The 27,546-nt window shown below is 49.2% G+C and overlaps 1 protein-coding gene across 1 annotated transcript; it reads right to left on the bottom strand.

The window, feature by feature from the left end:
• Positions 1-277: 277 nt before the first annotated feature.
• LOC123354627 (anomalous homeobox protein-like) lies at positions 278-26,476 on the bottom strand. The gene is made up of 8 exons (XM_044996740.1): positions 26,330-26,476; positions 22,780-23,130; positions 21,944-22,068; positions 21,588-21,711; positions 18,659-18,824; positions 17,424-17,574; positions 13,885-13,972; positions 278-1,765 (listed from the first exon to the last, which is right to left on the bottom strand). The coding sequence occupies exons 1-8, from the start codon at positions 26,474-26,476 to the stop codon at positions 1,673-1,675; spliced, it is 1,245 nt and encodes a 414-aa protein (XP_044852675.1). The 3' UTR covers positions 278-1,672.
• Between the last annotated feature and the right edge of the window lie 1,070 nt (positions 26,477-27,546).

The raw sequence follows: 27,546 nt of genomic DNA, 5'->3' as shown, positions 1-27,546 counted from the left end.
GGACCATAGAGATGGACTCCTGAGAGAGCTCCCTGCATACTCGGCAGTAGCAGGTTCACACCACAAATGTGCCTGAGGCCTGGTGGAATTATGCATTTTTAAAGTCTTTTTATAACCACATAATATTCTACTCTGTGGAAAATGAACCATGGAGAGAGATGTCATTCATAACCTTTATTTGCAAACTTCCTTCATTACAACACATCCACCAGTGAACCCCAGACCTGGACTCTGGGCAAGGAGGATCCTCTTTTGTGAGCCAGAATCTTTTTTAAAAAAATACACAATTGTGGTAAATACTTAAAAAGCTAAACAATGATTTACCCCTCAGTGTTTTTAAGCCTAGGTGCAAATTAAACCTCCCCCCCGCACCCGATTTCTCTCACAATTTCCATTTTCTAGCCCCAGGGTGAGATAAAAGGAAAAGCGTAGGGCTCCTGATCTGTGATATAACAAAAAAACACAATGGAGAGGGAGCAGAAGCAGATGGCTTGGAGGCTGGTTTGGGAAAATTTATCTGGATAGAGGAACTGTTAGCAGTGTACTCCTCCAATCAGAGCTGTGAGGAGCCTCAGATATTTGCCCAAAATTCAGGTATTAGACTTCTGCTGAATACAGTTACCAATTTCTATTAGAGACCACATACTTCTGCAGTCTGACGGAATCTGGGACTGCACAACCCAAAAGCTGCTTTGCAAGATACTTGGGGACATACAGGGCCTGCTTCTCCACTGCCCTGCACCTCAAGCAGTCATTTGTACCTACAAAATAAATGCAAAGTCAATGTAATGTGCTTCCCAATGAAAATGGCAGCGTTCTACATTCACTTTGTACAGGTGTAAGAGCAAGGCAGTAGAGAATCAGGCCTTCAGTTTCAGTCTTCTGCAGACTGTGGGAAAGGCAACCATTAGGACCAGTTGCAGAGCTCCTGTCCAGCTGGAGTTGGGAATTCTCAGTGTGAATTGAAAGGGTTCAGATATCCCCACCCTCTCCACTCCTCTGACCTTCATGGGGAATTAATAGTCCACCTGCTACTGGGCCCTGACAATCTGACTTTCCCCATCTCATCCTCTATAATAAAGGTTTGTTGGGTGCTATGAATTCTAAAGTGCTCCAAAATGTGTGATCTGTGGCAGTATGGGATTTGGAGTGCCCCAGAATTCACAGCAGAGGTGAACTGCAGAGGCAGCAGGAGGCAGCTTTGTAACGAGGCTCAGCTGGGTCCCAAATTCTCCAGCCCTAACAAACCCACAGGGCATCCACACTGTAGATGACATTTCTGAGGTTTTGCTCCCTTTGAATTAATGGGCTTTTTACACAACTTCATTAAACAACAACAATAGATGGACCCAGAACTATCTCGTCCAGATACATCCATTATGAATACGGGGTGACCCGAACATAGAACCAGTGACTAAATAGTTGCAACAGGCTACACAGCTTCACATTATCCCAGTTAAAGCCTGTGAGCTGCAAGAACCTCAGGGAGCATTGCTTTTGTTTGTTACTATTAAAACTCTTGATAAAACTGTAGCCAAAATGAACTTGGTAACAATTAGAAAAGGTCTCCTTTCCCAGTTAACTGCACTGTGTTATCTCACTGCCTCTTTTGGCCAGAAAGAGGCAATCAGCGGAGGACTGCAGACCACCAAACAAAGTCTCGCTATACGAGTTACATTCGACCACCGGCTGAGAATTCCAAGAGTAGCCATGCTGCCCACAATCTGTTGTCGGTCATGGGATCGACTAGTGGATTCTCCAGCACCTGAAAGACAAAATAAAGAATCACAAGCTTCATTGTACACTTCCTATCAGGATGCAATTACCATCTGTGGAGGAGCTCCTGTTTTCCTTCTTGAGCAGAGATAGGAGAGCACATATGTGGGGGGGCTGAAAGCAAGAGGAATTCTTGTTCCACTTCCTGAGTACTGACAGGGAAAGTCATCACACAGAGTGAGAGAGTGAAAGGGAAACACTGTTTACCCACAATGTGGCTGTCTCCCTAGCAGATGGGAGAAATGTGAAAGCTCTAGTAACAGAGAGACAGAGCCCTGGAAATCTTAGGAAAAGCTCATTCATCATCAATGTCCAAAGCTTTCCTACTCATCTGGTTCATGTTATGGCTGTAAAAAGGTCATTTTCCAAGAGAAAGATCTTCATCCTGACGCTCTTAGAGGTCAAAGGGTGTTTCTGTTACTGTCTTCAGAGCTGCAGCTGCCTCCCACAAAGGGTTAACAGATATTTTAAAATATCTTTTCAAAACATTTGTTCCAGCAGATTATATCAGTAGAAGAAAAACAGAAACTGACACTAAGTGCTCTTTATGCCAGTAAATCTGAGGCCAAGAAATAAACGTGACAGGTAGTTCAAGATGGATGTCAGATGGAAATTTCTTAGGTTGTGCTGTTTATCATCATCCAATTCAGAAATGTGTCACCACAACTCTCAGCACACTGGATTTTGTTTACTATTTCCTGTTGCAGCATTGCTTTCTGCTTCTATAAGATAGCTGTTATGGGGGGAAATTCCTTTTCAGGGAAATCTCTTTTCTTAGAGTCCCAACCAGGATTATTCTATCTACTACCCAATATCCACAAACCCGGAAATCCTGGATGCCCCATCATCTCGGGCATTGGCACTCTCACTGAAGGACTGTCTGGATATGTGGACTCTCTGCTCAGACCCTACGCCACAAGCACTCCGAGCTATCTCCGTGACACCACTGATTTCCTGAGGAAACTACAATGCATTGGTGACCTTCCAGAAAACACCATCCTAGCCACCATGAATGTGGAGGCTCTCTACACAAACATCCCACACACTGATGGAATACAAGCTGTCAGGAACAGTATCCCTGATGATGCCACAGCACAACTGGTTGCTGAGCTCTGTGCCTTTATCCTCACACACAACTATTTCAAATTTGATGACAAGATATATCTCCAGATCAGTGGCACCGTTATGGGCACCCACATAGCCCCACAATATGCCAGCATTTTTATGGCTGACCTGGAACAACGCTTCCTCAGCTCTCATCCACTCACGCCCCTTCTCTACCTATGCCACATTGAGGCCATCTTCATCATCTGGAACCATGGGAAGGAGACTCTGGAAAAATTCCACCACGATTTCAACAGCTTCCACCCCACCATCAACCTCAGCCTGGACCAATCTACACGGGAGGTCCACTTCCTAGACACCACGGTGCACATAAGTGATGGTCACATTAACATCACCCTATACCGAAAATCTACCGACTGCTATGCCTACCTTCATGCCTCCAGCTTCCATCCCGGGCACACCACACGATCCATTGTCTACAGCCAAGCACTGAGGTACAACAGCATCTGCTCTAACCCCTCAGACAGAGACCAACACCTACAAAATCTCCATCAAGCATTCTCAAATCTACAATACCCACACAAGGAAATAAGGAAACAGATCAACAGAGCCAGACGTGTACCCAGAAGCCTCCTACTGCAAGACAAACCCAAGAAAGAAACCAACAGGACGCCACTGGCCATCACATACAGTCCCCAGCTAAAACCCTTCCAACGCATCATCAGGGATCTACAACCCATCCTGGACAATGACCCCACACTTTCACAGGCCTTGGGTGGCAGGCCAGTCTGTAGGAACGTTATACTTCTTAAACACTAAGGGGGTAGGAATGCCGCCCCCAATATTTAGAGCGGCTGAAGTAGTTCCCACCACCCCCCCACACTCCGGTCAGGAGACACACTGATTAAGCGCTGACTGGGAGTGTATCTCTGGAGTACACAGTGCATAAAGCACCTAACAGGAGAGGGGGCGAGCCGTTGGCTTGAGTTTGTACATGCGTATAATAGAATGATTTATGTAACCAACTATAATAAACAGACGTGGACAGCCCCGTTGGGGGCGCTCCACGGGAACAGACTGACTGACTTGGCTTCGTCATTACTACATCTGGTGACCCCGACGTGATACCCCCTGCTCACCGGCTGGAACAGCCCCCGGTGCACCGACCTTCGCTAGAAAAGCTTCATTCCGTGAGTATGGGTGGAGATTTGTCAGCTCGGCAGAAAGTTCATGCGAAAGAGTTGCAAGCTATCATAAAACAGGCTGGCAGGCCAGCCTCTCTGAGTCAGTTAGAACAGTTATTAACTGAAATTAATTGCCAATGTCCTTGGTACCCGGATTACGGGTCACTGTCGGTAGATGATTGGATAAAGATAGGGACGACACTGCATGCAGAGCCTCGAGCTGCGGTGCAATGACTCCTGCTTTGGCAGCGATGCAAGGAGGCTCTGGAGACAATCGGGATTGGAGTGTCCTCCAGGGCTAGCCTTCTCGCCCCGGCGCCTTCGGCCCCCCCTCCTTACCCTCGGATCTTGCCCCCCAAGCCGCCGGAGGCGGTACCTGAATGCCATGATGCATGTCCGGGTACGGATGGCTCTTCACAGCCGAATTATCGGCTGTCCCCTTTTCAGGCAATGATACAGAGGGAGAGGAAGAAAGGGGAGTTGACAGGCCAAGAGATAACAGAGCAGTTGGCTGCGTTCCCAGTGACACATCGCCCTGGCAACGCAGAGGGGGAAGTTGAAATGGAGATTACAGCCCTCCCCTATTCTGTTCTCCGAGAGGCGAGACGAGCAGTTACAGAGTCTGGATTGAAATCCACCTTTACCCGAGGCATGTTAGAAGGGGTTGCAAACAGATATAGCATGCTCCCCCAAGATTGGAAGGATTTTTGTAGGATGCTTTTAAGCCCCGCGCAGTATGTTATTTGGGATAGTGAATTTCAACAGGAAGCATTACAACAGGCACGGGCCTCGGGGGGGGGGGGGGCCTATACTCCCGAGCAGTTGTATGGAGCCGGACAGTTTGCCGGCATACGAGAGCAGGCTGCAAACATCCCTCTCGTTACGCTCCAGGTTGTGGGGCGCTGTGTTTTAAAAGCCCTGTTTAGAGTACCGGTGACGGGGAAACCCTCCCGGTCCTTTACCGTCACCCGCCAGAGCCCTCAAGAGTCGTATGTGGACTTTATTAACAGACTACAGGAGGCTATCCAGAGGCAGGTAGATAATCCTGATGCCCAGTGGGAATTAATGAGGAAACTTGCTTTTGAGAATGCTAATGCGGACTGCCGCAAGGTGTTACAGTCCATTGTGACCAAACCGGAGTACTCTCTGGCAGAAATGCTAAAAGCGTGCACAGATGTGGGCACTCAAGTGCATCCGATGAATTTGCTGGCAGCAGCCATGCAGAGCGGGTCCAAACCCCAGGGAAAGTGTTTTAATTGTGGGAAACCAGGCCACTTTAAGAGGGAGTGTCGGGCCCCTGGGGGGGGGGGCAATACCGGGACGCAACAGCAGTCCAATAGGCCAAGGTCTATTTGTCGCCGATGTAAGAAGGGTTACCACTGGGCGAACCAATGCCACAGCAATCCCCCGCCCAATGCCCAGCCTCCGGGAAACAGGGCAACGGGCGCTCCCCCAGCCCCGGCCCAAAGGTGGGAGGAGGTACCGCCTATGACACCCCGGCGGCCACCCTAGGGAGTGCGGGAATTGATTTGTTGTTGCAGGAAGATAAGGAGCTCACTTTCCCCGGGGAGGTGGTGGCGGTTCTTACCCAACTTTCGGGGCCCCTGCCCCCGGGCACGATGGGGCTAATCCTCTCTCATTCCCATGCCGGAAAATATGGCATTCAGATAGTCCCCGGGGTAATAGATAGTGATTATATGGGAAGTATTTATGTTCAAATTTGGGCTCATATGCCAAAACAGCTGCATAGAGGGGATTCATGGGCCCAGATGGTGATCCTTCCCTTCTGTTTGCCCGCAGGGGGAACAGATGTGACCCGGGACGCTGGGGGTTTCGGGTCCACCTTAGCGAAGGCCCATCCTCAGGTGGCAGCGATTACTCAAGCAATAGGACGAGCAAAGTTTAAGCGTACCTATTACTGCAACGGTATCCCCCTTGAGGGGCTGGTGGATACTGGAGCTGACGTTACAGTCATCTCCGCTCGGCGGTGGCCGTCCACCTGGGACAAATCCGAAGTGCCAGCCATTTGGGGAGTGGGCGGATTGCAGGCTGCTCAACAAAGCACCCGATGGATTGCCATAACTCCACAAGAAGGGGGAAAGGAGATTCTCCTTAAGCCCTATATTATGGATATTGCTGTGTCCCTATGGGGAAGAGATTTGTTAAGCAAATTTGGATCACATCTTACTATTAATGATTGAGTTTATTGCCATTTTTTTTTTTTTTTGGCTAACGCATTTTGCTAGTGCCTGGCCGAGTCCTGTCGCACTCAGTGCTGTTTTTTTTGGCTGTCCGCCAAGCCCCCTTGTTTTTGGCTGTTCGCCAAGCCCTCCCTTTCTCTTGGCTGTTCGCCAAGTTTGAGTAGTTGGAGGTGTCCTTGACTGAAGCTGGTGTTTACTTTTAGATTTTTTCAGTTAACCCATTCTGTTCTTTTTGGATACCATCTATGACTGGGTTTACTGCCCTTCCCCTCGTATGGCTAACCAGTACCCCTGTGTGGGTGGAACAGTGGCCACTGCCCCAGGAGAAGCTTTTTGCATTGTGTCACTTATGTGAGGAACAATACCAGGCGGGCCGTGTGGAAAAATCCACTAGCCCCTGGAATTCGCCAGTTTTTGTTATAAAGACAAAATCTGGTAAATGGCGAATGCTCCATGATTTTAGAGCGATTAATGCCTGCATTCAACCCATGGGACCCCAGCAGTGTGGAACTCCAAATCCCAATCTTATTCCATATGATTATCAGCTTATGATAATAGACCTTAAAGATTGTTTTTTTACAATCCCTCTTTGTCCCAAAGATAGGGAGTGGTTTGCCTTTACTTTACCGGTCCTGAATAATTCCCAACCTACCCAACGTTATCAATGGAAAGTTTTACCCCAGGGCATGTTAAATAGCCCTACCTTATGTCAATATTATGTGCAACAGGCTTTGTGTCCTTTTCGCCTGCTTCACCCCGAGGCTATTGTTTATCATTACATGGATGATATTCTTGTTGCAGCTCCATGCATTCCTCCGGACTGGGAGGCCGATTTGCAAGCCGCGCTATCTAGATATGGTCTTTGTGTTGCACCAGAAAAGGTCCAGCGGGTGCCACCATTTTTATATTTGGGGCACAAGATGTTGCAAACCTATGCTACTCCGGTGTTGCCCGAATTGTGTATTCCAAACCCATGCACCTATGTGAAGTTGCAACAACTCCTTGGTGCCATTAATTGGATCCGTCCATATTATAATATCCCCACTTCTTTGCTGTCCCCATTGTTTTCCTTGTTGTCCCTGGGCCGGCAGCCTAGCGATCTGATATCGCTGACACCGCCCGCCGAGCAAGCATTGAAAGAACTTAATCGACGCCTTGCTTCTGTGTGGGTTGATAGACAAGTTTTTGGCCAAGTGCCCCAGTATGCCATCATGCCGACCTTGAGCCAGCCCACTGCCACTATTTATCAATTGAATCGAGCCACCGGGAAGGTTCATATTTTGGAATGGGTAACGTTGGCTCACACCCCACCGAAGACGTTATCCCCCTATTGGGACCAAATTGCGAATATTATCACCAAGGGGCGCTTTCGCTGTTTGGTCTTGTTTGGTCAAGACCCCGAAACCATCACGATACCACTCCCTTTAAAGGAAATGGAGCAGTATATTGCCTTAACGCCCTCATTACAAATGGCCCTTGGGGGCTTCGTGGGGGTGCTTCAGTACCATGGGCCCAAAGACCCCCGGTTTACCGTCTCCCTTCATATTTCCCTTTCCCTTCGCCCTGTTCTGGCCTCCCAACCCCTTCAGGATGCCACGACGGTGTTTACAGACGGTGGGGCAACCTATGGGGTACTAGCCTGGCAGGACATGGGGAAATGGAGAACGAAATATACTTTACCCCAAGTGTCCGCGCAGCGTGCCGAAGTAGCCGCTGTGATCCTTGCGCTTCGCACCTTTCCGGATGTCCCCGTTAATATTATTACGGACAGCCTTTATGTGCACGACCTTGTGCGACACCTGCCTGGGGCCTATGTTACCCCCGCTATTGATAGCGACCTCATGGCCTTATTTATAACCCTGCAATTGGCTCTTTGTAGTCGTTGTCAGTTGTTGTATATTGCCCATATACGCAGTCACCAGCCACTCCCTGGATTTTTAGTGGAGGGTAACCGGGTCGCCGACTCAGTGGCGAAACTCAGTCCCTCCCCTCTCCAGTTAACTCCCGTTTTTTCGGATCCCATTGATAGTCATGCCTTTTTTCATCAAAATGCCAAATCTTTGGCGAAGCATTTTATGATCCCTTTAAATCAGGCCCAACGTATTGTTCAAACCTGTAATCATTGTGCCAGTCTTCATCATTATCCCGAATTGGGTGTTAATCCCCGCGGCTTTCAATCCAATCAAATTTGGCAAATGGATGTCACGCTTTACCCCCCTTTTTTTCCCTGGAAATATTTACATGTTACCATTGATACCTACTCTCATTACATTTGGGCCACCCCCCAACGGGGCAAACAGGCCAAACACGTGATTAATCATGTTCTTGCTGCGGTGGCCGTTATGGGCCGCCCCCGACAGATAAAAACCGATAATGGCCCCGCCTACAATTCTCACAAATTTGCGGATTTTTGCACGCAGTGGCAAATTAACCACGTTTTTGGCATTCCATATAACTCCACAGGTCAAGCCATTGTGGAACGGACCAATCGTACACTTAAAGAGTACCTGAAAAAGCAAAATAAAACAGTGGGAGATGATGGGCCAACCCTGGGCGCCAAGCAAAATCAATTGGCGATAGTATTGTTTACCTTAAATACTTTAAATATTTTTCAGAATTTTACAGCCACTGAACGACATTTTAAGACGGAAACCCCACTCCCACGCCCATCTGTCAAATATAGGCAGAGCCCAGACCCTAATTGGCATGGCCCCGTTCCATTGATAACCTGGGGACGGGGGCATGCCGCTGTGCTTACTCCTACAGGTCCGTTGTGGGTCCCTGCCAAAAACGTGCGACCGTGGCACGATGACGTGGCATCAAGGCCTCAAGAACCCGATACCCAATTTCAACCTGAACCTAACCGAGACCTTTCCAGCGTGCCGAGCTACAACGACGGCACCGAGGGTTACCTGGGGGCAGGTGAAGCGACTGACGCAGCAGGCTCGGCAAACGCTGGAGAATGACAAGGCCGAGCCTACCCCCGAAAGTTTTACTGCAGCTATTTTTGCCTGTTTGACCGCTAATTCTTTTACCATATTGTTGTGTTGTTTTTGCGTGTTATCGGTTGGGGCCGAACCCAAATTGCATAGCCATATGCGTTATAATATATGGGCTTGACTTGCGATCCTTGCCAATCAATCTTCCTTTTGTTTACAGCAGGCCCCTGAGATGCATGGCCTGTTGGGCACCTGCCTGGTCCCAGTATGTAAGGCACCAGGCGATGCTGCAGAGACATTGGGGATGTTAAATTTTATGAATGCCACTGAGATTCGATATTCTTTTATGAGCCTGTGGGGCCAAGCCACTTATGTGAAACCCGCGGGTGCCTTGTCCCTTTTCACCCCATGGGTAGCCAATCATGCCAATTTGACCTGTGCACGGATGGTTAATTGTACATGTCACAAGCCCCCAAAAGGATGTTTGCGGGTGGGTACCCCAGGATGGAATTGTACACACTTTCATAATGTGTCCAGCAATTACGGGCACATCGCGTTACCGGAGGGTTGGTTTTTTACATGTGGTCAGAGGACCTTTAATTATATTCCGGCCAATATTTCAGAAGCTCAATGTTGCCTAAGTAGGCTCACATTGATACTCCCCACGAGGTCAATGTTGACTGATTCCCACATTAATGAGACCCGTACCCGACGCCGGCGAAGCTCAACCCCCATGAGGTCAGATTGTAATGCCCATGTCAGCCTTTTTAGTCAGGCCGAGTACGTTTCTCTGGCCGTTTCCTTGGTGGGTCTCCCTGCGTTAGGAGTAGCCAATCACCAACAGCTTAGTCGATTGGCATGTGCCCTAGCGAAAAATATTAATTATACGTCTGCCGCCTTAGCCTTACTGAATCAAGAACAGGAGGAGCTTCGCGATGCCATATTGGATAATCGAGCGGCAATTGATTATCTGCTATTGCTTAGCCATGTGGGTTGTGAAGAGGTATATGACATGTGTTGTTTTAATCTGACAGACAATTCTAAACGGATTCAGGCACACATAGATAACCTCCAAGAATTGGCACAACACATTCAGCAGGACAAGAACCCATCATGGTGGGATAACCTTTGGGCGTGGCTGCCATCCATGGGATGGGTCCGAACTGTTCTGCAATATGTTTTGATTGTTACCGCCTGCTTGATTGGGTTATGTTGCTTAGCTCAGTGTATTCCTAACATAATTGGGCTGTGTTTTACACCCCGTTGGCGCAAACCCCTGCCTACACCCCAGGCCGTCATGTATGCCTATAAAATCCTGAAACATGCGGACCAAGCACGGGTCGACAAAACAGAAAAGGAGGGGATGTAGGAACGTTATACTTCTTAAACACTAAGGGGGTAGGAATGCCGCCCCCAATATTTAGAGCGGCTGAAGCAGTTCCCACCACCCCCCCACACTCCTGTCAGGAGACACACTGATTAAGCGCTGACTGGGAGTGTATCTCTGGAGTACACAGTGCATAAAGCACCTATCAGGAGAGGGGGCGAGCCGTTGGCTTGAGTTTGTACATGCGTATAATAGAATGATTTATGTAACCAACTATAATAAATAGACGTGGACAGCCCCGTTGGGGGCGCTCCACGGGAACAGACTGACTGACTTGGCTTCGTCATTACTACACCAGTCCTCGCCCACAGACAACCTGCCAACCTGAAGCATATTCTCACCAGTAACTGCACACTGCACCATAGTAACTCTAACTCAGGAACCAATCCATCCAAAAAACCTCGATGCCAACTCTGCCCACATATCTACACCAGCGACACCATCACAGGACCTAACCAGATCAGCCACACCATCACCGGTTCATTCACCTGCACGTCCACCAATGTAATATACGCCATCATATGCCAGCAATGCCCCTCTGCTATGTACAGTGGCCAAACTGGACAGTCTCTAAGGAAAAGGATAAATGGACACAAATCAGATATCAGGAATGGCAATATACAAAAACCTTTAGGAGAACACTTCAACCTCCCTGGCCACACAATAGCAGATCGTAAGGTGGCCATCCTACAGCAAAAAAACTTCAGGACCAGACTTCAAAGAGAAACTGCTGAGCTTCAGTTCATCTGCAAATTTGACACCATCAGCTCAGGATTAAACAAAGACTGTGAATGGCTTGCCAACTACAGAACCAGTTTCTCCTCCCTTGATTTTCACTCAACTGCTAGAACAGGGCCTCATCCTCCCTGATTGATCTAACCTTGTTCTCTCTAGCTTGCTTCTTGCTTGCTTATATATACCTGCCCCTGGAAATTTCCACTACATGCATCCGACAAAGTGGGTATTCACCCACGAAAACTCATGCTGCAAAACGTCTGTTAGTCTATAAGGTGCCACAAGACTCTTTGCTGCCTTTTCAGGGACAGTAAGAAACATTTTGTAATGAATGTCATATCTAAAATGCTAATGACACTGGGAGAATAGATTCAAACTAGGGGTGTAAATATCATTTTTAAAAGTACCTAGTTAAACTATTAAAATTATATCGGTTAACCATTTAATCGTTAACAAGTTCACAATCTACCCCACATATATATTATCTTTGTCACTTTTTAGAGGCCGCACTGGTCTAGTACTGGCACCCAAGTGAAGATCTGTGCTTTCAATATATAGTATTTTTGACCTGACTGGGTCCCTTGAAAGCCTCTGCAGATACATGGCAAACAGGCCAGGAGGAGGCGGCATGCAAATGGAGGCAGTGATCCCCAGCCTGTACGGCAACCACGGGAGGCCAAGGGGACGGTGGGGCTGGGTGCCCAGACACACCCTTGCTGAGCACACAGAGGTTCCTGAGGGGCACGGGCTGCAGCCATCTGAACTGTGCGGTTGGGGGGCAGGGACAGGCTGTGGCACCATGAGGCGGACCCCCTGCAGCAGGTGCCCCTTCTCCCCGGCCGGTTGTTGCCTCAGGAAAGAGGCTTCTCCCTGTCCCCCATCACAGGGATTCTCCCCACAGGGGAGGGGGCTGGCAGAGTCACACGCTCACACATTGGGTCCCACCAACAGCTTGGGCGGAGCCTCATGCGTCCCCTCCCTTCCCTTCCTGGCCGGTGACAACCAAGTTGTCATAGTAACATTCAAGCTCAGAGGCTGGGAAAGTTCCGCTTCTGCAGCCCCATCCCATCATGTGACACCCCCACCCCAACGTTAACTGCAATATATGAACGGTGAGACAAATACTTATCGGTTAACCATCTACCCATTTCATAGTTTACGTCCCTAATTCAAACCATACAGCTGCTGTTAGAAGGGGCATACGGTTTAAGCATGCACAGTCTAGGGTGGTTAGCTATACACAGTTCTGTGCAGACCACCTACAGTGTGCATAAACAGTGAGTTAAACTATGTGTTATAAGAATACGGGCTGCAGGATCAGCAGCTACAGTGACACGTTGAATTTTGGAGAAGCAATTTATGCGAAAAAAAATCCCTCTCTAGTACTTGGTGGACACTGCCCGGGGAATTGGCCTCTGACAACTTGCCTAGATTGGGTTTGGAGACCTTGGGGCAGAGGGGTGTCTCTGAGCATTAAAAGGAGAAGAATTGCTAGGACATGAATCGACATCTTTAATATGCCACCAGGAGCTAATCCTTCCTGAATGCCTACTGGCCTCTGTGACCAAATAATGGGACTGAGCAACAGACGGCTGGGATTCCCCATACCAGGCTTCTCAGTCAGAGACCCAAATCGCTTACCAGCAATTCCCATTTCAAAGATTTGCCTCTGAGCATGCAAAAGCCAGTAAGCAAAGGACAGCACTGACGGAGTCTATATTCTACCTAGGAAGAAATCTTATCACACTGTAAATATCCTGAGATTACAGGCAGTGGCCCCAAATAGCCAAGTCAATGTGCATGAATGTCAGAGCCAGGCTAGCCTGCCTTACATAGGATCCAAGACCTTTAAGGGACACAGGAATCAAGATAATAGTAATGGAGAAAGGGGAACACTAATCAAACCTGCCTCACAGCTCTCAAAAAGAAACGCTCCAAAATGAACCAATATCTTCACTTTCTTTTATAAGACGGGACATGATGTCATGGCTGAGGGAGGAGCTAAAAACATTTCTTTCACAAGAGATAAATCCCACCTGTACTGAGGGAGAAAGCCAGTGGAAATTAAACCGTAGACATTCAATGCTCAATCTCCTAAAGATAATGCCACCTTGTAAAAGACTGTGGCTGGAATAGCTAGGTGGCTGCCTTACAAGGAAGGCTGGATTTTCAGAAGAGCTCAGCTCCTGTACAGAGTTCAGCATCCGCTTTCAAAAGAGCCCAGCACCCAACATGCACTGCATCTTTCTGAGCTCTTCTGAAATGAATGGGAATTAGGAGTGCTCAGCACCTAACAGAATCAGAGCACGAAGTTATGTGCTTACGCCAATGTTGGGACTAATTTTAGGCAGCCACATTTGAAAATGTTGGTCGGGCGAGGGGGCCTACCTCTGGTGGAAGAGCCTGGAAATAAAACGTGTGTGCATCTTTTCAGCACATCCTAATAACGTCAGCAATGGGATATGCTGTTGTTACCTGTCCCATCATGATGCTCCTTAAAGAAGCCCCCTACTTTCCACTTCACATCTCCCATCTCCATCTGGAGAGGATTACACTCCAGATGTCTCTTCCTTTATAGGCTGAGTGCATTCTCTTACCTGGCTGTGTCCCAAGGCCTGGATTTCCTCCAGATGGGATGTGGAAACAGGTGGGCACTGGGATTTGTCAAGCACAGCCTGAGGGGAACTGGAAAAACCATCAGAACAAGTTAGCACACATGAGAATCTGGGACCTCCTGGGTGTTCCTTCTGCAATCATGCACCATCCACCATTTACTTTAGCCTCCCAGCAGCAGGTCTGGAGGGACATTTGCAGGAGAAGGTTCTGTGCACCTACTGGTGAGCTCTACGTAAACCCACACCACCTTCCCACCCTTATTAGAATGGTTTGATTAAACAGATCCTGCAGTGAGAGCTGTCTGGAAAATCCAGGTTTTCTTGCTCCATGAGGGCGAGTGGGCTTTTCTGTTTCAAATGCCCATCACTAGGGAGTTTTGCTCGGCAGGAATCATGAGCTGCGCCAGATTTCACTCACTCCAACCAGAGGAGCAAGGAAGACACAGCAAGGTTGGTCTGAACAAGCAATGGCCTGGGGCCCCACACGGAGCCACAGTTTACTTGCTGGACGCAACTCTTCCCACCCAGCAGCACGACCAGATAGTCCAATTCCTCTCCCACACTCCTTCCTCGCAGCCCTGGGCCCTGCAAATCACAAAGCCGGATTTGGATACAGTCCAGGGGTTTAAGATAGACTATAAACAGATGCAGGAAATCTACTGGAGTTGTTCTAATGAGCTTTCAGGCCAAGTCCAGTCAGGGTGAGCACCAGAAACAGACTGAGGCTCCCTCGGTTGACCTGTAGATCTGCCCCTGCAATTGTCACCAACCAATAAGGGATAGAGCGTGATCTGGTAGTGAGAGCATGTGGTTTGAAGTCCATTCCAGGCACTGACAGCATGTGACCTTGGGTAAGTCATGTCCCTTTCTAGGCCTCATTTTTCTCATCTGTAAAGAGGGGACAATGCCATTGACATGCCTTACAGGGTGTTTGAGAGGCTCCTTTCATTAATATCTGAGATCCTCGGATGGAAAGAGTTTAGTGCGATATTATTATTAATTACTGTAGTTATTATCAGGTGGAAGGAACTGGAGCTTTTCCTCTGAGGCAAAGATTAGCTGGAGTTACAGTGGCCCACCAAGCACAAATGTATTCCCCTCTTACCATTGGGCCAGGTGTCCACTGATTAGCGGTCTAGCCCATAACAATTAAGGACAACCATAGAATCATAGAATATCAGGCTTGGAAGGGACCTCAGGAGGTCATCCAGTCCAACCCCCTGCTCAAAGCAGGACCAATCCTCTGTGGCTTCCAGTCTCCATGGGTAACACCAAAGTGACAAAGGAGCCCCAAGTCCCCCTGGCTTTTAATGAGACTCAGGTCCCCAAATGCCTGCGTCACTTTTGAAAAGTCTACATCTTGTGCCAATTTCAGGATCCTCCTGGGAGAAACTGAGGCAGGTAATAAGTCAATGTGCAGCAGTAGCAGCAGGGATAGGAGAAGTGGAAACTAACCCTGTCCTCATGTCTAGGAGTCCTTGCAATCAGCAAGAGTTACCACAGCCAGGAGTATGATAAGGAGGGATGGCATGCAGCTTCTTGACATTGCTTATGTACCCAAGTCACATATTGCAACAAGGAGACATTTACCGTACATTTCCCCCAACTGCAGAACATATCTTAAAAATACATATGATCCAGTCTAGAAACAGAACATATGGATTCAAACCCAGCCTGTAGTGGGGTGGATCCCCACTCCTGCCCTGAAGGGTTAAAAACAGCCCTGGGAGGGGGATGTGGCTGGAGAAAGCAGCTACTAAGCTGGGCTGATTGGCAAGTGGCTGCAGCTGGGCCACGCCCCAATCAGGCCACAGCTGGCCTGTATAAAGAGGCTGGAAGCCAGGAGGAGGAGTTTCTCTCTGGCTGTAGAGAGAGATGGGCTTGTCTGCAGGGACTTGAGCAGAGTACCTGAGTGGAGCAGGGCTGGGGAAAGGCTGAGGAGCTCCAGCCTGGAAAGCCCCAGGCTGCGGCCCAGCATTGGGCCAACAGGTACCGGGGGTTGCAGAGGACAGCGTAGGGGTAGGCAAAGGCAGCAGGTCCAAACCCTCCTTGCCGGTGATGAGTGGCTGATACTGCAGTCTGCCCCAGGGCATGGGAGCTAGATGATGACTGGCAGTAGCTTTATACTGAGGTGAAGTGGGAATAGTGGGTGGGGGTTCCCTGGGAAGGGGAGACCCTAAGACTGAGGGGGTTCTGCCAAGAGGCAGCATTCCAGGTAAAAGGGCACTGGGTCCAGGGAGGGACATGGGGGCCAGAGGACAGGTGGATCACTGGCCTGCAGAGGGAGCTCCGGAGCTGGAATGAGCTAATTCCCAGAAGTCACCAGCAAGAGGTGCCGCAGGGGTGAATCTGCTCCTCTACACAGCCATAATGTCACCAGTGGCTCCTCTGTGATCCTTCTTGACCTTTAGTTGCTATTTAAGACCATGTGACTCCCAGAACTCAGCCTGCAGCCCTGCCCCATTGTGTCTATTACAATCCCCAGGCCTGGGCAATCCCAAATCACCCAGCATGGAATATTTGAAATGCTAGTCCTGGCATGAGCTGCAGGCACCAGGCCAACTGGGGAAGACAGGAAACGTGTCAAGAGGTTTCAGCAGGGGACTGGGAATGAGAGGGTTTGAGTTCTACTCCCAACCCTCACACTGACTCCCTCTGTGCCCTTGGCAAATCACAACCTTTCCATGCCTCAGTATCCTCATCCATAAAATGGGAATAATAATGCTTACCTACCTACTAGGACTTCTGTGAGAATTAATTACCTAGTATTTGATAATGTCATTATTACACAAATGGTAGGAATGGAGGGGAAGGACTGGGCTAGGAGGTTGCGGCTTCTATTTTGTCCTTCAGGTCAGTAAACAAAAACAACTTCATGGTATTTGCTCTGTGACATCTACTGCTATGTAACATCATGCTGGTACCAGGGCATTTTTTGCATCTCATGAGCTGCAAAACCTGCCAGGGAAAACCTGCAACCATGAAGTATCTGGTACAGTCAGAAATCCTGGCACAGAAAAGAGACAGACAGCGCAGCTGGAGTTCAGGGGCTGCCATCTTGGCCTGATGCTGTGCATCTTCAAAAGCTATTTCAGGATGATTCACAGGCTCCATAAACCCAGTTGTCAGGATTGAGAACGGGCCCATCACACTCATGACAGGTGTCATCCACTGTTAGAAACAAGCTGGGCAAGCAGTTCAGACCCTGAACCCAGTTCAGACCGGGGTGGGATAGATTTATCCCTTCTCGTACAAGACTGGGGGCCTGATTCTCCTTTGCCCTGCACCATGTGGAGCCACTTATGCTGCACACAATAAGTGCAATTACGTAGCATTTCACACATTACGTGCACAGCTGAAGACATCAATACAAGGCCAGGGCACTGGGAGAATCAGGCCCCTGGTGTGGGAAGTATCATCACACAGCTCCCTAAGCCGTACTCAAAGGCAGGGAGCCTGGAGACCAGGGAAAGGACTGAGCACAGATCTCCATTCTCACTTGTGTCCTCCGCTCCCGTTACCTGTGGGGAAGAATGGCTTCCAGGGACCCTAGCTGTCCTTCTCTAAGCACGAAACTTTCAAGCTCTAAATCTGCCTGGTGACTGATGCTTTCTGAACTGGCCTCAATACAGCCACCTCCAGGGTCCCTGCTCATAGAAGCTCTGACACCTGCTGAAGTAAATGCCAATGTTAAGAGAGCTGCAGAGAACAAGGCTCAGCCCACAAACCCCAGCCTCCCTCATCAGAGGCTGCGTGAAAGATGCACCACAATCCCACACCTGCAATTATGGCCAGCCACAGTAATTAGCTAGCACCTAGCTGCTGCACAACTGGCTGCTTCTCTCCCCACCCGCTTCCATCCAACTTCCCTTCTCAGCTCTGGAGACATGAATGAATGTGTCCAATTCCAGAGAAGGGGGAGAAGCTGCAGGACCAGTGGACTACATGGGGTGGGACTGGAAGGAGCCAGTGAGAAGGCAGGGGAAAGGAAGGGAGAGGTGCGAAAGACAAGGAGGAGCAAGTAAGGACAAAAGAAAGTGAAAAAGTCCGTGTTTCTGAAGGACTGATACTCTCTCCTAGCAGGAGGGTGTGTGTGCCCTGGAGTGACACACAGCCAGGAGGTGAGTGCCTGCTGAGGGATTGCCGAGCCAGTGCCAGGGCAAGCAGCACCCGGCCGATGAGAACCAAGGGGGGGTTAAATATTTAAAAGCCAGCAGCCGAGTAAGGTGAACAGCAAACAGCTGAAGGGCCTTGGCCAGAGGAGCAGCTAAGGAGTAAGTGTAAGTGGCTGGAGGGCCTGCAACCTGAGCAAAGAGATACGGGGTAAAAATAACCCGGGTCAAGTCGAGTGGTCTAGATTTTCAGCCTTGCTCCTTGACCTCTTGGGAGCAGGACCCGAGAGCTCCATCCTTAGAGGTTTTTAAGGCCCAGCTTGACAAAGCCCTGGCTGGGATGATTTAGTTGGTGTTGGTCCTGCTTTGGGCAGGGGATTGGACTAGATACCTCCTGAGGTCTCTTCCAACCCTGATATTTTATGATTCTAACGGTGCAAAGAGGAGGCCTGTGTACCAGAGCATAATCCTGCCATGTCTGCTTGATTCAGTAATGCTGAGTTACTGATCCCAAGGAATACTAATACCTAATACTGCCCCTAATACTAATAGCTAATACTGCCCCTCTGTTTATCAAGAGGTGATCCTAAAACAAGCTTTCATTTGCCTGGACCACAGCCCAAGCCCACTGGGAGGAGACCAACCTGCACTATCATACTGATGTTTTGCTTGGCGAGTTGAAGGCTCCTCATCGGTTGAACTGATGAGCTCTTCCAGCCGCCTGAGCTGGGCTCCTTGACGACGACGGTAATTGGCAAACCAGTTATAGACCTGAATTGGCTTCAAGTTCGTATCCTGAGCCAAAGTGTCCTGCAAATCCAGGTAATCAGGGAAAAAGAATAAACCACATCCATATAACCATGCCCGTCCCTCCAGTTTCCAAAAGCAATCAGACAATATGAGCTTCCATACCCACATGCAGGTCCCCGGAGAACATGCACAGCTCCCACTGATTGATCAGCTCATGAAGAGGAAGAGAGTAGAAAAAGCTAATTCTCCCTTGACATCCTATGAGAGAAAGGGAACCCCAAGAATCCCAATGGGTTTTGCCTTATTTGTAATTTAATGGCTATAAATAACCACTTTCAAAAAGGTGCTTATTTCCATTAGCTGAAGGTAATTTACCATTGGAACACAAATTATTGGGCTCAACGCAGGAACCACTGGGTGAAATTCTATAGCCTGCCTTATGGAGACTAAACTCTCATAATGGTCCATTCTGGCCTTAAAAAATAATCTATGACAGGTCTTTAAAATCTCTTGTGTATTACATAAAAAATCTACATTAAGAGAACATTTGATTTAAGCAATCAGAAGTCCAGAAATGCCATTGCACATGTAACCTTTACTCTTCTCCCTTGTATATATTCATTACTATGATCTTTCGTTAAATGAGCATAGATTTCTGAAATACAGTATAACAATCTTTTCTCTGTTAGATGTGTAGCATCTTGCAATATATTTTCATACTTTTAAACTTAGTTTCATTATCATAATGATAATATAGTCTGTCTTCATTGATTTTGGCTATTTATATAATTTTCCTCTTTCTCAAGTAAGTAGTGCAATAATGTAGTCAACATACATGTATGTTCAATGAGAAGTGCAACCTTCCTTGTGTGTAATTCAAGGAAGTTAACTACAAAGCTAATTTAGTCACAAACTTGGGGGTCTTATACATGCTATCAAGTTTCACTGTTACTCTAGGTTGTTGTATTTAATCAGTGGAATAGTGTGTAAGAATGGCTTGTTGTGTGCATTGCATAAAATAACTTTAAGAGACTCGAAGTAGCACTGTAGCAGAGTGGAACCCTGCTCCTGCCCTGAGGGGTTTAAAAGCAGCCTGGCAGGGCTTGATAGCTGCTGCTCTAGGCTGAGCTGATTGAGGGAGTGGCTGCAGGTGAGGCCACGCCCCAAATTGAACAGGGCCTTATAAGAAGGCCAGGGAAGCTAGAAGCCAAGACAGTCTCTCTTGGCCTTCAGAGAGAGAAGGGCCTAGCTGCAGGGAGCTTGAGACTGGATACCTGATTGAAGCAGGGCTGGGGAAAGGCTGAGGAGCTGGGGAGCTCCAGCCTAGAAAGCCCCAGGCTGCGGCCTAGCAGTGGGCCAACAGGTACTGGGGGTTGCAGAGGGCAGCCCAGGGGTAGGCCAAGGCAGCAGGTCCAAACCCCTTTGCCTGTGATGAGTAGACTGATACTGCAGTCTGCCCCAGAGTGTGGGGCTAGACAATGACTGGCAGTAGTCAATACTGAGGCAAGGTGGGGATAGAGGGTGGGGGTTCCCCAAGGAGGGGAGACCCAGAGAGAAAGGGGTTACTGCCAGGGGCAGCACCCCATGTGAAAGGGCACCGGGTCTAGGGAGGGACACGGGGGCCAGAGGACAGGTGGATCACCAGCCTGCAGAGGGCGCTCCAGCGCCGGAAAAGAGCTAATTCCCGGAGTCACCAGCAGGAGGCGCTGCAGGGGTGAGTCAGCCCGTCTACAAGCACACATGCACATATCTAAGGTTGTAGAAAAATTATCTATTTTATTAAACTACTTGATAAATTACAAGATCATGTAGCATAATGCCCACACAAACAGGAGAAAGTTATGGTCTAGTGTGCTACTTTCCACTGTCATTTCCTGACTTCTAAGCGCTTAACTGAGCAACCTTAGCATTCTCTTAACACAGATTTTGTAAGTTGCTGCTGTTTTAATGAAAATGTATATTAAAAACATATTTCACAATGCAGAACTAAGCTAAACATGTCCAGAATAACCTGTTCCCCATACACCATAGGGGCTTGAAGAAGGGAGCCCCTTGAGTGAAAATTTTAGGAGCGCTGCAGTTTTTACAAGTATCAGAGGGGTAGCCATGTTAGTCTGCATCTGTAAAAGCAGCAGAGAGTCCTGTGGCACCTTATAGACTAACAGATGTATTGGAGCATGAGCTTTTCTGGGTGCATGCATGCATCCGATGAAGTGGGTATTCACCCACGAAAGCTCATGCTCCAATACGTCTGTTAGTCTATAACATGCCACAGGACTCTGAATCAGACAAGGATTCCTGCCAAGTCCTGGCTCATTCAGAGGCCACTTTCACAACATTTGTCTCTGTCCAGCTAAGCTACATACACATATGCACAGGGCTGACTATTTTGGCTGCAAACTTTACAAGCCTAGCAAGAAAACACAGTGCACTTTTAAATGGGTTATAACTCAGTCAAATCAAAACCAGTTAGCACCAGAACACCTATGGTGCTTCTCAGGGAGAGCTATTTCCCTGCCAAATTTCACCCAGCCATTTCAACACTAGAGCTGTTAGAACACTATTATAACAAGGAAGACATTTTCTCCCATTTCTTTGCTCCACAGAACGACTGAATTTCTTTTGCTTAAGCTTAAAAAAATATTAGAACGCACACCCCTTTGGGCAATGATCAAAGATGAGAAACTGCAGTCCGAAACCTGACTGAAACAAGGGATTAGATCGGAAACATTTGTCGCCTTGATCACAGTAGCTGCTGCTGTTCCTGTGCAAGGCAAAGATCAGCATCAGCCCGAGTAACATTATAGCATATAGCATCCATACCCGCTGATTCTTGTTTGGATACATTGTCACATTTGCAGCAAATCTTTGCAGTGTTTGGCGCACTTTTTCTGGATGGTTTCGATTAGTTGTGCCTTCAGGACAGAGGGAAACTGGTGGAGGATTCCTGTGCAGAAAAGAAAGTATAATCACCAAGGTCCCAAAACTGCACCATTAAACTCAATGGAAGTTTTGCCATTGATTGCAATAGGAGTAGGCCAAAGTTTCAAGTTAACGGTGAAACCTGTTCCCCAAGAAAGGTCCATCTTAGGATGTGAATACAGCCTTTTAGTTTCCATCCAACACACCCCCAAATTACAGTAAAGGAAGAGCACCAGATCATCCCCCTGCCAAGGTACCTCTTCCTGCACCGGAACTTCTGCACCGATGTCAGGGAATCTGTGTGGTGTTTCTCCATGTCTTTGTGGTAGTGGATCTCATTCCAAAGTTGCACCAGCTCCTCCTTCTCTTTCACCCTGCAACACTAAGACAATAGCAAGGGCTGAGCACATCCTCTCCAGACAGTCAACCAATGTCTTTTACAGAGGGGATAAAACCCCTCAGCACCCTGAAAGTACTGAAAGGGATTCACGCTGGATCTGCTGAGTTGGTAGCCTTCCCCAAAAGTATGAGTCTCTTGCATGGCCCACTATTACTTCTCAAACCTGCCCAGGGCACCCCGTGCAAGAAAAGAGCTCATTATGCACCTGTGCCTTTTTTTAAAAAAACAGCGAATTTGGACCTGGTGCATGGTCCAAAGCCAACAGCTCTGGAAACTGAAGTCTCTTCTCTCCACAGAACACACACAGCACGATCACTAGCAGCCCAAGCTTCCTCACACCATCCCACCCATGGGCTTCATCCTACAAGGAGTTGAGCACTTAGGACCTGATCCAGCAAGACACTTAAGGACGGTGAGCTTTAAGCACAAGAAGGATCCCAATTCCAATGGGAATTGGGCTTCTGTGGTCCCTGGAGTCTTTCACATTCCAAAAAATGCTCTCTTTTACCAAGAGATGTTTTGTCCATGATTTCCCTACAGAGCTCAGCACTGTGTACCCCTCCCCCAAACTCCTCAGGTACCTCAACAGGGATGTTCTGACTCCTGATATGTATGTTATCAGAGCTTGTCTAACACCACTTCTTCGCCATCTCTGTATTTCCACTGAAGTAACCACTAATTGCACATTCCTACCTCCAGGAGTCTGCAGGCTGTGTCATGCTGTCCCCTGTGGATAAGGACAAGCACACAGGCTCGGACTACACTGATGTTGGTGAGGAAATACTCCTGAAGCTTGCACCCCATCATTGCCTCAACCAGCTTCTCCAGGCTGGGAGACACGCTCTGAACATCACCACAGAGTTGTCCTGCTAGATCCAGCAGCTTGGCCTGTGGAGGGTCCTTGTTTTCATTCTTACTAAGCAGCGCCATGAATCGCTTCATGCTTACATTCGTCCAGACACCTCTTCCATACAACCAAGAAACAGCATCTGATGTGTGAGCTGCTAGACGAACACTCCCCTCCCTATCAAGACACACTGCTAGCTTCTAATTCTCCCTTATGCTATCTGTTAAAATACTTCATTGCACTTCAATAGCACTTTCTACCTGACTGTCTCAAATTACAAAGAGTAATTAAGCCTCTCAATCCTCCTGTTAAGACAAGAAGCATTCCAGGTTTGCAAGTGGGAAAACGGAGACACAGAGAGGTGCAGTGACTTGCCCCAAATGACAAGACAGTGGAACACTTTGTAATCATCAAACTTAGAGAACAAAAGCCCTTTCTTGCTAAAAGACAGGGCAAATGAGCATCAGTAAAAGTTAGAGAGAGCAAACATTGAATATGTGGGATCTTTCAAATAATTATTTATAAAAATGATCCTCCCCCAAAACACTTGGTCTGCTACATAATTATAACCACCGACCAGGGGGTGCAAAATCTAATTATCCAGCAGAATGGAATAACTAAAACCTCAGTCCGGATAAGAGAGATCAAGTTACTGGCTGCCCACTGGAAAAACACTGACATGGAGCATCTAAAATTCCACAGTGCAATAAATTACAGGGACACGTGACTTGTAGCTGATTCACTGGTCTCTTGTATTCTTGTCAAGTATCAGAAGGGGAGCTGTGTTAGTCTGGATCTGGGAAGGCAGCAATTAGTCCTGTGGCACTGTCACGGAGTGTAGGGGAGTCAGGCCCTGCACCCCCGGGCTCCCTGCCGATTCACCAGGACTCTCAGCCAGCCAGTAAAGCAGAAGGTTTATTTAGACGACAGGAACACAGTCCAACACAGGTCTTGCAGGCACAGATAACCGGATCCCCCCGGTTAGGTCCATCTTGGGGCCTCACAGCCCCCCTCGGGGATCAGACCCTCTCTCCCTGCTTCCCCTCTTTCCCCAGCCAACTCCAGTCTGCCCAACCCCCTCCGGCCCCTCCTCTCTGCTCAGCTTCTTTCCCGGGCCAGGAGGTCACCTGACCCCTTTGTCTCCAACACCTTTAGCCAGCACCTTTGCAGGGAGGGGCCCGGCCATCAGTTGCTAGGTGACAGAACGTCAGGCATTTGGCTGCATGGCCTTTTGCTGCTAGAAACTTAGGATCTGTACCCAGCCCCCAATAAGACCAGTCCCACTTCGTCACAGGCACCTTATAGACTAACAGATGTATTGGAGCATGAGCTGTCGTGGGTGAATAGCCACTTTGTCAGATGCAGCGGGGCTTGGGTGGGCTCAGGCTTCGGTCCCCCTTCCCGGGGTCATGTAGTAATTTTTGTTGTCAGAAGAAGGTCACAGTGCAATAACATTTGAGAACCCCTGGGATAGAATGCAACTGGCTAAGAACCAGAGAAAGAGTTTAGCTAAGTAGACTAGACCACATGGGCAAGTCATCCATTGCAGACCCTCACTCAAGCTTTGTCTTCACTGCAAAAAAGGTGTGTTTTCGCATCGAGCTGGCCATCTCACTGTATAATCCCAATGGAGATAAGGCACAGGGACTTTCACCTTAATGATGCCTTTATTTGGCTGCTTAGCATTAGTTTTATATTTTATTTTTAATCTATTGCTTCAAGATTAGGAAATTCAAGTTTACCTTGACTAGCTAACATGAGTTAAAACTACGACACCCTTGTCTTCACCAAGACTTTAAACACAGGTTAGCTTAACATGGGTTAAAAATGCACTTTTCTTTTTCTAGTGGAGACAAAGCCCTGGTTGCATTTACACTGGTTCTGAAATGGGCGTCCAGTTTTCATTTTCAACCTCCAGTCAGACAGGAACAAATCCAACACCCACTGAAGTCAATAGGAATCTCTCCACTGACTTCAAGGGGCACTGGCTCAGGCCCTCAGCAGACACAGGAATTTTAAGTGCTGATCGGCTCAGCAGCTTGTCCTTTGAGGTAGGATATGCAATATCCATACAACAAAATCATTTGAATAACTCATTTTGGCTCCAAAACTAATCAGGACAAACACTTTATCATCAGCCAACCATGCTGTCGCTCCCAGCTGTCCTTGAACAAGTCACCTTAAAAAGAATTTCCTAGCCTGGAAACAATAGATGAAAACTAAAATACAAACGCAAAAGCAAATAAAGACTTCACTTAAAAAACAAAACAAACAACCCCCCCCCAAAAAAAAACAGGGGGGAGGAAGAAGTCATCCTACACGCGTCCACAGCGATTAGAACAGAAATTGTGTCTGAAATTGTGTCTTTGACTATGTTCAAAGTTGTGAAAGAGTGGGGTGGTGCCCGGCCAGTGGTTGGAAGTTCCACATGCTGTGGGCCAAGAACAGTCTCCTGGTTCTCCAGGGCACAATGGGGAAACCCAGGGCCATCCCTAGCTATTTTGATGCTGGGGGTGGGGCTGTAGTTGGAGCAGGGGACGGCTGGGGGCTGGCGAGTGCTGGGGGACAGTTCCCCACTCCTCCCAAGCCTGGGAGCCAGGGGAGCAAAGCAGGCTGGGGCCGGGTCACTCCACTTCCCGCAGGAAGTAGCCAGCCCCCAGCCCCCACAGAGGCATGGGGCCCCAGCCTGCTCTGCTCCCCAGCTTGGGGGGAACCCCCCCCCAGAACTCGCAGGGGGCACAGCTGGGAGCCAGGGGAGCAGAGCAGGCTGGGGCCGGGTCACTCCACTTCCCACAGGAAGTAGCCGGCCCCCGGCCCCCACAGAGGCGTGGGGCCCCAGCCTGCTCTGCTCCCCAGCTTGGGGGGAACCCCCCAGAACTCGCAGGGGGCACAGCTGGGAGCCAGGGGAGCAGAGCAGGCTGGGGCCGGGTCACTCCACTTCCCACAGGAAGTAGCTGGCCCCCGGCCCCCACAGAGATGTGGGGCCCCAGCCTGTTCTGCTCCTGGCTCAAGGGGAACCCCCCCCAGCACTCGTGGGCGGCGGGGCTGGGAGCCAGCGGAGTGGGTGGCTCTACTGCCCACGCGGTGAGTGCAGGGTTGAGGGGAGTGGGGTCCCTGGGGAAGAGCCGGACCAGGGGCTGGAGCAGCTGCCTACGGGGCAGGCCGGCCCTGGGAACCTCCCACCCCACCAGTGGGGTCCCACAGCTCAGACTGTTCTGCTGGAGGCACAGGAGTTTCCCAGGTGACAGCCAGGCACTTAGGCCCAAGAAGCGTCTCCTGTGATGCGGGGGAGGGAGGGGGCGGGGTGTGAAGCAGCCCCCGGGGCCTGGCAGGGCGGGGACTCTAATGCCGGCGGGGGGGCTCAGACGCGTCCAGGGCCCGCAGGCAGGAGCCCACCGAGGTGTTTGGGTGGGTCTGGAACAGCCTCTTGTCCAGCCGCTTCTCAAGGGCCGGCGGAATGGCGGGGGCCGCTGCCCCCTCTCCCCGCAGCAAGGCGGGCCCGGGCCGGGGTGCGCAGCCCACGTACCTCCGGGGGGCGGACATCGCTGTCTGGGCGCCGCTCCCAGTCCCTCCCGGTCCAGCGATGCCAAGCGGCGCCGGGACCTGCCGCGGGGAGGAGCTCGGGGCCCCGCGCCGCCCCCCCCGGCCAGGCGCCCGCAGGCCCCGCCTCGGCTTAGACCGACTTACTGCTGGGCCCTCGCGTGTGAACGCTGCACGGGCAAGGGCCGGAGCGCTTCCCACCTCCCAGCCCAGGAAGGGGGAGAGACAACAGCCCCCCGCCCCCCCAGTGCTGCAAGGGAAGCAACGCGAGGCCCCACCTGCACTGGGGAGCAGAGGCTTAAACCACGTGCACCAGGGAGGGGCGAGGAGTGGGATTGAATTCTGAAGGGGGGTGGGTTAGGACCGTTGAGAGGGTTAAGCCGTCTGCGCTGGGCAGGAGGGGCCGAGGGGGTGATGGAGGATTAAACTATTTGCAAAAGGGGAGAGTGGGTCACAAAGATGAGGGGCACCGGCTGCGCCCCCTATAATTCAAGTCCAGCCGGTGTTTCCATATCATCCCCCTTTTCAGTTGTTTGCAATTTTGCATTGGGGAGCCCTGAAACTTCCCCCCTCTGGCCTGTGCCCAATGCCAGCGTTTGTTTGTATTTATTTTGAAGGGAAATTGGAGAGGAAACCTTTCTGTTAGCACAATAACGCCTGAGCTGTTGCAAACAGTTCTAGGACCTGAGTGTTTGGGGCCCGATCCTGGATTGCATCAAAACCACAACTCCCAGGTTGAACATGTGCCTCTTGGAATCATGGTGGAAATCCACCTTGATTTGCCCAACCTTAAAAAAAAATCTTATTTTGCTCATGCAAGTGGGATTACACAAGGAAAATGGTAATACAAATTTCAAAACGTGTAAGGCACTCTGTTATCCCGATGATGAGCACAGTACATTCAGATAGGCAAATCAAAAACCAGGTCAGCTAGATGGTTATGCATGGCAAGTCTCTCTCCTTGTGACAATGCCATAGAATTTAATAGAAATCAGAAACTTTTCCATCGTGTTTTTGAACCATACTAGCAAATACAATAAATAATGATAACCCTGTTATATAATTGTATAGGA

Source organism: Mauremys mutica, chromosome 22 (genome assembly GCF_020497125.1).
Source record: "Mauremys mutica isolate MM-2020 ecotype Southern chromosome 22, ASM2049712v1, whole genome shotgun sequence".
NCBI lineage: Eukaryota > Metazoa > Chordata > Testudines > Geoemydidae > Mauremys > Mauremys mutica.
This window is presented reverse-complemented; position numbering and strand designations above follow the sequence as displayed.

Coding starts and splice junctions, on each gene's coding strand:
- LOC123354627 (XM_044996740.1), bottom strand. CDS start 26,476: ATGTCCGCCCCCCGGAGGTACGTGGGCTGCGCACCCCGGCCCGGGCCC. Junction 21,712..21,943: donor AAGTTCCGGTGCAGGAAGAG/GTACCTTGGCAG, acceptor TTTTCTGCACAG/GAATCCTCCACCAGTTTCCC. Junction 17,575..18,658: donor ACATCAGTATGATAGTGCAG/GTTGGTCTCCTC, acceptor CATTTACTTCAG/CAGGTGTCAGAGCTTCTATG.